Source organism: Coffea eugenioides, chromosome 6 (assembly GCF_003713205.1).
Source record: "Coffea eugenioides isolate CCC68of chromosome 6, Ceug_1.0, whole genome shotgun sequence".
NCBI classification, from domain to species: domain Eukaryota; kingdom Viridiplantae; phylum Streptophyta; class Magnoliopsida; order Gentianales; family Rubiaceae; genus Coffea; species Coffea eugenioides.
In genome coordinates this window covers 45,533,457-45,544,996 of record NC_040040.1, presented here as the reverse complement: position 1 = coordinate 45,544,996, position 11,540 = coordinate 45,533,457, and the positions used below count along the sequence as shown (strand labels likewise).

General features: G+C 35.9%; 1 protein-coding gene across 1 annotated transcript; it reads right to left on the bottom strand.

Moving 5' to 3' along the window:
* Positions 1-1,097: 1,097 nt before the first annotated feature.
* On the bottom strand, positions 1,098-3,542 carry LOC113776517 (macrophage migration inhibitory factor homolog). Its single transcript, XM_027321702.1, has 3 exons — positions 3,313-3,542; positions 1,976-2,176; positions 1,098-1,377 (listed from the first exon to the last, which is right to left on the bottom strand). The coding sequence occupies exons 1-3, from the start codon at positions 3,421-3,423 to the stop codon at positions 1,342-1,344; spliced, it is 348 nt and encodes a 115-aa protein (XP_027177503.1). The 5' UTR covers positions 3,424-3,542; the 3' UTR covers positions 1,098-1,341.
* Between the last annotated feature and the right edge of the window lie 7,998 nt (positions 3,543-11,540).

Here is an 11,540-nt window from a genome sequence, read left to right as displayed (position 1 = left end):
TGTCACCACAGGGATTTAAAAGTAGTTTGGTCAAACCACAAGGGAGATAGATGTAATTAATCGTTAAAATTTTGATGGAAATCAATAAGGGTTATTTAGACTTTTGGCTATTTCCGTTACATATAAGTGACAGAAGTTAGTGTGGGGGAGGAATCTGTTATTTGATTAAATTTTAGGGATCGATTCATTATTTGGTCAAATCTTAGGGGGGTAAATGTAATTAACCCTAACAGTCAACAGCAAAGACTAACGGTTGAGGGACCTTTTTGTTATTTGGTCAAATCTCAGGGATTGATTCGTTATTTGGTCAAACCTCAGGGAGGTAAATGTAATTAACCCTTTTATTAACTCTACAGAAAAGATAATACAAAGTGTAGAAAAGTAACTCGTACCATTCGTTCTTAATAACTCATACTATTCGTTCTTATTAACTCATACAAAGTGTAAAAAGATGCTTAATTCCTCACCCCCTCCCCCCCCCTCCTCCTTCTCTTTCCCCTGTCTTTGCCGTCTCTGAGAAACAGGCATTACATCTGAATATCTTATTATGGGCAGAAAAAAACTTTTATAACAGATATTTGTCACTTCGCCAACATTTTTGCCAATATATCGCCAAAAAATCTCTATATCCGGACAGCGACTGGAGAACTTTCTGAACAGCGGACATTAGGATTAATTTGGGGAAGACCGCAATTGAAATGGCCGATAACAACTGATATTGAACAACCTAAGGAGAGAGCATGTTACATAAACTACATCTGTATTTGAGACGAATGAAGCTATTCTCCGAGCAGTACAGTTTTTACCAAACATGCAGAAGACAAATGGAGGCAGCAGCATCCACAAACAAATCCAGTTAGAACTACAGCTGCCATTACCCTAAACAATGCGTTTAGGTATGCAGGCCAATGGCATATGATGTATAGATGGACTTGACCTGGGGCTCTTGGTAGAAACTTGTAGGTCAAAGTTACGTCATCAATGGCAAACACAACTGAAATTCCTCCTTCTGAATATTCAGAAATTAGAGAATCCCTGCATGAGCAGCAGGAAAAAATTTTTGGCATAGGAGAAATTAGGAGAGATTGCATGCATGGTTTAATAGAAGAGACAGTTACTTCGGTTAATTGGCTCAGAGACAGAAGGTAAAGAGCTAATCTGGTCCTGAAATTTTAGATTTCACAAAAGAACAGTAACCAAAAATTATTGTTTTGGTTAACCATACAACACTAGCATATATGCTAAAGTCTATTAAGTTCATATTCGGTCCTCCAGCAACCTTTGATACACTTTCACAGTTATCAGCATCTTCCTCGTTCCATGTTACTTTGAGCATGGTGATCAAAAAGTTGAACCGTTGAATCCAAAGTATGAACGCTGTGACAACCAAAGGTCATTAAACATCAGATAATAAACGTGAAAAGTTTAGAATTGGACTGCTCCAACGTAAATGCTCTGAGCCAATTCATTTACGAGTAAGATTTGCTTATGCAATTAGAGCTCTGTTAGAGGGATCATGATCCATAGGGAAGAAACATTTTTCTAAACCAGATTGACTAACTATGTATAAACTACTACTTTCAAATAAAATGTTTTATATTGCTTGTCTATGTAGGTAATGCTTTCAAAACCAGTACTTATACTAGCAATTCTTTACTAGGTATAAAAAGAACAAAAGGAACAACTTTTAAAATCAGTAGGCAATAGCTAATTGCAAGCAAATGTATGGCTTACAAATAAGATCATATATGCACTGTGATATCTGGCACCCCAAAAACAAAGAACCAAAAAATGAACAGATGAGAGGCCTGTATTAGTTTCCCAACATTCATGTTGGACATCCTGAGTATGATAGGAGGTCCCAAAATATCTAGAGGTGAAAATGCGTGCCTTGTTTATTTGTGTCCTAAAAGTTCCAAGTTCTTGGTTTCAGCTCATCAATAGGAGCAGGAAAGACAAAAGGCAGATAGTATACCTGAACATCATAAAACTTGATATAAAACCGAGAACTATCTATAGAAAGCTTAGTTTGGAGAATCTCTGCAATGGTTGAGCTAAGTTTTCCATTCACACTGGGTCCAAGGCCCCCTATTGAGATTAGTTCCCCATATGCAGCTGGCTCTTCAGTTCCCGCAAATGCAATGGGTACTCCTCCATTCACCAAGATCATCACATACTGAACAAATAAAGATAGTAACTGAATACTTATACATATTGCAACAACATAATGACTACAAATTATCCTGTAATATGGCAGAAAATACCAATTTTAAAGCAGCAATTAATCAATTACAACCAATATCCATGAGCTTGAAGATGTTGTTGCTAAAAGTCAAGGTGGCTCGTCTTGTGATCAAAAGACGAGTTATTGTGTTATCATTGTTGAGCTTCACCACATTCTAAACTCAGTCATGACACAAATGCATGTTCGCACATGAACACACACACAGATAAAGTTATAGTGGATTACATGTGCAGGCCTCCACAAGCAGAGCAAAAGAAAGCAAACTTTATTATGGACTGTCAGGATATGATGCAGCAATTACCAAACTGTCACTTGGAATTTAAGCACAGAGAATGTAATTGGTTAGTTGATGCTCTGTAAAAGCATGCTCTGGGTAGAACCGTAGATGAAGGATGTGTCTAATTTGTCCCTCCCCTTACTTATATTTTGTCTATGTTGCTTTATGGCGTACTCAAGCTAAAAACACCTAGCATGGTGCCTTGTACATAAGGTGTCTAAGCAATGGAATCCTAGTTTTCATTATATTAAAAGGAAAAAAAAAAACCACCAGGAAAATGGATTCCATCCATAGAAAGAGTTAATCAAATTTGCATACAGCAGGGCCTGTTAGAACCTGGGGAAAGAGAGCTAACATTTAGGCAAGAAACTCTAACGTCTTCCAGACAATCATTGCCTGAAATGCGTATATCAACTTCCTCAAACATGCCCAAGCTTGTGTACTATGCTCTTTTGCCATGAAACATCTTTGCCAGGAAAACTAAACCCAAAATCTTCAATATTCAGGTTATGGTTATATAGTAATTTAAAAAGAAAACTTGGAATAAAAAAAGTTGCCATTTCCCTATTTCAAGTCCTAAACTTGGCATTATAAAACAAGAAATCAGATAGAAACTTAGAAGGTGCTAAAACTTTCTGACAAAACTATTAACAGCTACAAAATTTTGTTAAAGATCTCAAAAGGTAAAATAACAAACCAAATGCATGCATGCATGCAAATTCAGGAAACACAAGCCTGGATTTCACACGGTCATTTCATCAAACACTTGATAGTCGTTTCTATACTTAACCGACTCGGGTTTGCCAATGATTTTGGCAACAGCTTTGGTAGCATCCTTGAGAATATCCGAGGCAACCACTGAATCCACTGGGACATTAGTGAATAAATTTAATGTTGGCATTCTTCAAAATTTTCTTTTTTCTGCCCTTTTTCCCCCTTCGTGTTCTTCTAGCCTGAATGCTCTCTCTTATTTGTTGCAGTTCTGAGCTTGTGGAAGCTAAGGTATTTTGTTTTGGTCCAACGGGTGGCTTCTAACAACGTTTTGTAGATAAAAGCAGTTTTTCTTTTTCTTTTTGTTTTCTTTTTTTTTAATGCGTTTTCAAAGTTTTTGCAAATGAAGAAAATGAAGAGAGGGAAGTCATATATATATATATATATATATATATCGTATTCTTATTCTTATTGCTTTATACTTTTTCTTTCTTATGTGGCTTAACGACAGGACAAGTGGTTTTAACATGCTTTATAAAATAACCTACGCTCTTCCATCTCTCTCTTCTTTTGCCTTTGTTCATTTATTCCATGATTTCCACCTTTTTTAAAAAAAATAACCTATGCTCCATATGGAGCTTATCTCTCTCTTTTCATAGGTACGAAATCAATTATCAATATCTATCTAAATTAAATTTCAAATATAAAACCGTCCTTATCATCCATGTATGGCTTATAAAACCGTCCTTAGCATTCTATCCTATATTCGCGGCCGATTATCATTCTATCATAATCATATATTTGCGGCTGCTTGCTCCTCTTTTGGTTTGTGAACTTCTAGGTATAACAACAAGGTATGACCCGTATAATTTCTTTAGCATGCACGCCTTTAGTAAAACTGTTTTTTATTATCATCTTTTTATATTCTTATTAATATCTCTTTATATCCTTATCAATTCTTATTTCCTACCTAAAGTTATGTACTTTAAGCAACTTAAATTATGATAAAACTACTTTTAATATTCTTATCAATATCTCTTTATATCATTATCAATTCTTATTTCCTACCCAAAGTTATGTACTTTCAGCAACTTAAATTAAGATAAAACTACTTTTAATATTCTTATCAATATCTCTTTATATGCTTATCACTTCTTATGCCTACATATAGCCTCTTTATATGGTTAGGTATTTCCAGTATAAGCGGTTGGCACATTAAAGCATCGATTTTGGGTTTCCACTCCTCTTGATTATCAGGTAAATCTTCCTTCCATACACATTTTTCTTTTTTAAAAGACATGTTCATCTTCAATTGTAAGAATTTAGAAACATATCTTGAATTTTGTGTGTTTTGGTTTTATTTTTCTATTTGTTTTGTATAAAGAGATAGGATTTAAAATAGTATTTTCATCGTAAGTTTTCATATAGAAACATGTTAGATGTTTCCACCGAATTGGACAACATTCATATGCTATAGGATGCATGTTAGATGTTTGTTAATATGCCTTTGTTTCGTTTGTCCAATGTACTGGGCTTGTAGCTGGTGCTGTGGATCTTTGCTCAGCGCATACTTCAAGAGTTGAATTTGTTATTTTCTCCCGCCTTTTTTTCCCAACTATATGTAAGTCTGTTAGTTACTTTAGTTGAACTATCTATTCTATATTTTTCACTGCTGTTAAACATTCATATTTTAAGCATTTGGCTTATATCTCTCGAGTGATCATAAACTGAGAGAGGCAAATTTATTTTCGTTCCTTTTGCGAAGACAAAATGTCTACTAAATTTTCATCTTGAATTGTGAGTGATCATGGGTTTTGTTGTCCAGAATTGTAAATACAATTTGTAACTACAATCTGGAACAGTTTCATCTTGAATTGTTCAATTTTATGGAAGTAAATGCTTTTGTTGATTGCGTCCCCTGTTGTTCTTAAAATTTTAATAATCAATTGACGAAGATATTTCTTCAGAAATTTTGTATCTTTAGATATTATTGCTGTTAGTTATTTTAGTTGAACTATGTTTTCTTTGTCTTCCACTGTTGTTAAATATTCATATTATAAGCATTTGGCCTATGCCTCTTGAGTGATCATGAACTGAAATGGGAAAATTTATTCTGGTTCCTTTTGTGAAATTTATGTATGGGCAAATAGACATTACTGCACTTTTTATTTCTTTTCAAGTTTTTGAATGTTATGGTATTGTCGAATGCTATTTTTTCCATTTTTGAATTATTATTCACTGAATTAGATTTTCACATTTATATTATAAGAATACTTTATATTATGATGCGCACATAGTAATATACTTAAGAAAGGTTATAATAGAATATACATTAAGTTTGTATTTCATATCGATATTTTTATAAAATTGATTAAATAGTTTATTATTTTTCGAAGATTCCCGTTCAACGAATAGGTACAAAACTAGTTTGAGATGAAATCAAACAGTCGAAGCCATTAGCACTTGGCTTATTTGTCTCTTTTTGCAAAAGAATGACACCAAAGGCTACTATTAGCGAACAAAAACGTGACAAAGAATGGTAATATATTTATTTTCATCATAGATTAGTAAATACTAAATAATACTTACATTATGACTGTTGGATTTTTTTTATACAACATATTCAAATATCTTTAGTCAATATTCAAATACGATTAATGAAAGTACTTAAGAGTCTAGAATATAGCTAAACAAATGTTGAAATACAACTAAGCTATATCAATGGGATTGATTATCAATACTTTGTACATACAAATCATGACAAGTATCCAACAAAACCTTGAACTATCACTGTTCCTAGTTTGCAGTTTGCACCATAAGCCATCAATTTTAGACTTAAGTACCCTGTAATATCAACTAGTATCACATTGCTAAAATTGGTTAAAATAACAAAATTTTTGTATCTATTTTTGAATGAAAGACTTTTGTACCAGTATATGAATTAGAGCATGTCGGTGAACATATCAATTATGTATACACAACTCATTTCATTAAAACTTAATTAAACTATTCATTGTATTCAAATGATTTGATTAATTTACAAACAATCATATTATAGAGTACTACGATACTAGAATTGATAGTATAGAAAGCTAAGTGGAAATGGATAACAGATTAGGGTACTTATTGCAATTAATCCAAAAATATACCATATTACTACCTTTTCCCTGGGAAGATAACCTTACTATCTTGCAACGGTATTGCCTCCCTGTATTACAAGGGTTTGTTCTATTGTGCTCTTAAGGCATAAAATTAAAGGTTTGGATTGTTGTGTGTTTGGACAAACAATATTTGAAATAAAATAATTTACTTCATAAATTTCAATTACCTTTTTATCTTTCCAATCACCTTTTTATCTCACATACATCACATCATAAAAAGTGCTACAGTAATTATCTCAAATAAATCATTCAAATAAACTCTTAGCTCATTACACATTAGCTACAACATGCACGAATTTTTTTTTTGTGTACAATGGAGGGTTAGAAGCTCATTACACATTAGCTAGATGAGGAGTGGTCACTCCGTAGACGTATAAGCTAAGCAGCTTTCTCAGAATTTGCAAAGGATTCTTGAAGACGGTCGTACCATGAGCCAAGCTCTTTCCTAGATTTGCCAGATGATTTGCGTAAGCATTCCCTTCACGCCACACGTGCTCTATTCTGCATTTCTAGTCCAATTGCATTATCTCTTTAATCTTAGCAATTAAGTTCCAATGTGGACTCTCATTTGAGGCCTCTTTGATCAAAGTTATAGTCACTTTCGAGTTTGTCTTCACGATGATTTTCTTATGGCCTAAGTTCCAACCAAGTTTCAACCCCAATAGGATGACCCACAGATCTATAACAACATTGCTAGTCCTTCCCAGATTCGTACTAAACACCTGTATCAAGTATCCTTGGTCATTTTTGAGTAGCACTCTAGCACTAGCTTCTCCTTGGTTGTCCTTTGAAGCTCCTTCCACATTAATTAATTTAACCAAACCCTGTTGTGGGTTCTCCTAGTTTGTGTATCTTATTTGCCTTTCTTCTATCATTTTTGGTTGGGTATTCAACTCCTATGCAAGAAATGCTTGTTGGATTAAGTAATATGGCCGTATCTTAGTTTTCCTATCTGATCCCTCATGAATCATTTTATTTCTTGCAGTCCATACATCACCTGTTGAAAAAAGCATTGGCCAGTAAACTTCGCTTCTTCTTCCAATCTCCTTCTGCCTAATATTCCAGTCAATCCATTGTGTTAAGGGTTTGGATTTAAAAACTCTCTAGTGGGATGGATGAACTGGTTTCTTCCAAGTTCCACTAATCCATTCACAATCCCTGAGTGCATGTAAGGCAGTTTCCTTCTTTGCTCGACAAATTGTACATTGGCCATATGGATACAAGTGCCTCGCATGTTTCTCAACATATACGAGTAGTCGCCCATGTCGTACTATCCATAACAAGAATTGCCACCTATTTGGTCCCTTTAGGTTCCATAGGTTATCCCAGTTCCTATTTGCTTTCATTCTCTCTATTTGATCCTCATCCATTTCATATGCAGAGGTTGTAGAGAATACCCCACTTGCTTCTAGGCTCCATGAAAATATATCTAGATTATCCGGATCATCATATATGGTAAGTGTACAAATGACCTCTAACTGGTCCTTGTGAAGGTATTTGATAAGTGTGCCCCACTCCTAGTTTGAGTTCACCCAGTAATCATTACTGTTCTCAAGCACTCCTCATTTGGGACCTCCCCCACTCTATATTCAATTACGGGTTTGCCAGTGACCCAATAATTTGACCAAAAGGTTATCTTTCGAACATACTTAGCCTCCATTTCAATCCATTCTTCAACAAGTCTACATCCCATGCTTTTCCAGGTGTGGGACTGGCCAGATTTTAATGTAAAATGAGACACTCCACTCTTACCCTCGTATTTTTCTCTCAAAACTTCTGCTCATATAGCCTCTTTCTGCTTTAGGTATCGCCAGCATGTTTTGGCCAGCATTGCTCTGTTGACTCTCTGCAATTTTCTTATTCCCAACCCTTCTCTCTTCTTAGCCTGTCTTAGGGTCCGCCAATTGATGAGATGCACTTTCCTCAGATTATCCCTATTACCCCATATGAATCCCCTAATTCTTTTTTCTATTTCAAAAATAACAGAGCAAGGTAACAAGGATGTTCGCAGAGCATAAGGAGGAATAATAGCCAGGACCGACTTTACCAGGACTGTTCATAAGAGAGACATTTACTTTTCCATCCTTGTAGCCTCTTATCAACTTTATTTTTTATTTTAGCATATGTCCGTTTATTTACCATGTTATAGAGGAGAGGCATTCGAGGTATTTCCCCAGATTCTTTGTTAAACTAACTCTCATGCTTGTGCTAATTTGCTCAGCCAAACTGGCTGAACATTTCTAGATCAAAAGAGCTTGGATTTAGTAATACTCACTTTCTACCCAAAGGCATTACAGAATTCTTTCAGTACTTGCTACATGACTTTTTCTTGTTGTATACTTGCTTCAGCAAAGACAGTCAGGTTGTTCGTAAAAAATAGGTATGAGAGTGTTGGCCCCCTCCTAGATGCTTTAACTGGTTTCCAATTCCCTTCTTTTGTTTCCCTAATAACAAGATGTCCCAGACACTCCATGCATAGAACAAAAAGATATGGTGGCATTGGATTTTCTTGGCGCAATCCTCTGGTTGATGTGAATGCTTCAGTGCGTTCCCTATTTGACAAAACTTCTATGCTAGAAGCTATCATGCAGCTCATGGTCAGAGTGATTATGTCTGCCTAGAAGTGAGCCATTTGCAAGGTTTCCTCTAGATATTTCCAATTGGTGCGATCATATGTCTTCTCTAAATCAATCATAATTGTCATACACCCTTTCCTTCCCTGTTTATGCCTAATTATGTGGATAACTTCTTGGGCTATTATGACATTGTCACTTATTTGTCTCCCTAGAGTAAAGTTGCTCTGATCTGGGGCAATGATATCTACCATGAGAGCTGGATTCTTTTTGCCAGGATTTTTGTTACCACTTTGCACGTCATGTTACATAGTGAAATCAGCCTGAATTGCATGATGCTAACTAGATTTGCCACGTTGGGGATTAAAGAGATAAGAATGTTGTTCACTTCTGAAGGTAATCATTTTCTTTTGAAAAGAAGTAGCATTAAAGTCTATAATTGGTGACACTACTATGTCCTAAAATTTTTTATAAAACCCTAAACGTACTCCATTTTGGCTTGGTGATTTGTTTGCCTTGATGTTAAGCATGGCCATTTTAACTTCTACTGGTGTGAATTTCCTTCCTAGAGTTCTTAGCCTTCAGTACTCCAATTCTCAGAAACCATTAGGAATAGTACTCCTATCTCGGTCCACTTTGTTATCTGCATAGAGATTCTGGAAGTATCCTCTCACCATTTGCTATAATGCTTCCTAATCTTCTATCCGCATCTCCTGATTGTTCTGCAGACTAGAAACCCTGTTGCGTCATCTTTTTATCACAGTTGCTGTATAAAAGTACTTTGTATTTCTCTCTCCACATTGAAGCAATTCACTCAAGATTTCTGATACCAGAGAGCCTTTTTGTTGTATTCCTGTATTAGCTTACTTTCCAACTTCTCAAGTCTTTTGTCTGGCCCCTTTGTTAGGATTTTAATAATTCCTTCAGTTCTTGCACTGTACCTTTTCTTCCTGTGAAATATATTCCCAAATGTACTTCTATTCCACTCCATCAAGTCCATCAATTTTTGGTTCCTATGCCAAAGTCCCCCTCCTTTTCCAACTCTGAGTGACTGCATCTTGCAATTTAGGATGAGAGAGCTAGGGTAGTTCAAACCTCACAAGCTTCATTTTCCTTGATGTTATGAGTTATGACACTCTCCCTATAATTCCAGCAAAATTGGATGATGATCGGAATGTGTGTGTACTAGATGTTTAAATGTAGCTTCTAGGAATTCCATTTTCCAGTTTGAGTTGCATAAACCTGGATCTAATCTTCTCTTCACAATAGCAATCCCCTTTTTTCCATTATTCCAAGTCAAAGCCGGTCTAGAGAACCCGAATTCAATCAATCCCACACTGTGTACACAATTTGCTAGTGCTGTTTGACCTGTCATTGGTAAGGGTCTTTCCCTTCATTTCTTTGCTCCTATCAAGATTTTATTTAAATTTGCAATAATCAACTACGAAAATCTAATTTTATCCCCTAGCTTGATGAGATATTCCCAAAGTTGCCTCCAAAGCAAATTGTCAGGAGAGGCATACACCGCAAAGAATAACCATTCTTTCTTATTGTGTTTAATCACTACATCAAGAATCTGCCTATTCTTTGAGATAACCTCCACCTCAACTTCATTTGGATCCCAAAAGACCCATATCCCTTCAAGAAACCTTGAGCTTCCACACGTGCTTGATTGCTCAAGCGCATTGTTTTATTTATCCTTTCTACTCGAAAGTTAGGAGTTAGTGTTTCCACTAGTGTCAAATATACTAGGGGTCATAGTTCTGCATGCTTATCTTCAGATGCTTCCTAAATTCATTATTTGCAGCTGATATGCAATTCCAGCTCAAAATGTTTATTGGATACAATGTATAAGATAATGAGCTTAGTGTCCCAAGGTTGCCGTTACCATGGCATTCTGCTCCATTTGGTCACCGAGATCCATACCCAGTCTGTATATACAAATTTCTTCTTCTGGTAGGGTTTCTAAAATGTTATTTTCCTTTCTATCTATCTTCCAACCCTTCATCTTCCAGAATTGCAAGCGTCGATCCATTACCTCATCCTATTTATCAGTCTCCTGGTTTTGGGTTTGCCTTGCCACTTGCTTCTTGGATACTATTATCCAGTTCTGCCTGAGAAGGTCTTTTTTTTTCCTAGAAGATTCCGGTATATCCACTTGATCAATTCCTTTCTTTGTTAGACCCCCAAAAGCTTCCCTCATTTGGTCTTGGGCTTGCTGATTATTAGCTGGTGGGTCTCGGCATTCTCTTTTTTTCCTTGGGTTAGCAACCATCCAAGCCCCGAAGGGTTGGCTCTCGGATCCTCCTGCTCTATCTAGTTTCTGGGACTAGTTGGAGTTTGGCCAAATCTTTCTCTTTCTCCAATCCCGTTTCTTTTTTCCCTAGCTTGCAGTTTTTAGTGATGTGGCCATATTGACCACATTTGAAGCAAATCTGGTGCAACCCCTCATATTAAACCACTTGTAGATCCTAGTTGACCCATATGTAAGGAGTTAGAGGCTTCTGCAGGTCAACCTCAATGCAGATTTTGGCAAACTTCCCTCTCTCTACTGTCAATGTTCGTTGGTTAAC

Excerpts from the sequence above, each read along its gene's own strand:
- LOC113776517 (XM_027321702.1), bottom strand. The coding sequence starts at position 3,423 with ATGCCAACATTAAATTTATTCACTAATGTCCCAGTGGATTCAGTGGTT. Across the intron at positions 2,177-3,312 it reads TCATTGGCAAACCCGAGTCG|TATGTGATGATCTTGGTGAA; the intron begins GTTAAGTATAGA and ends TTATTTGTTCAG. Across the intron at positions 1,378-1,975 it reads TCAAGTTTTATGATGTTCAG|CGTTCATACTTTGGATTCAA; the intron begins GTATACTATCTG and ends TGGTTGTCACAG.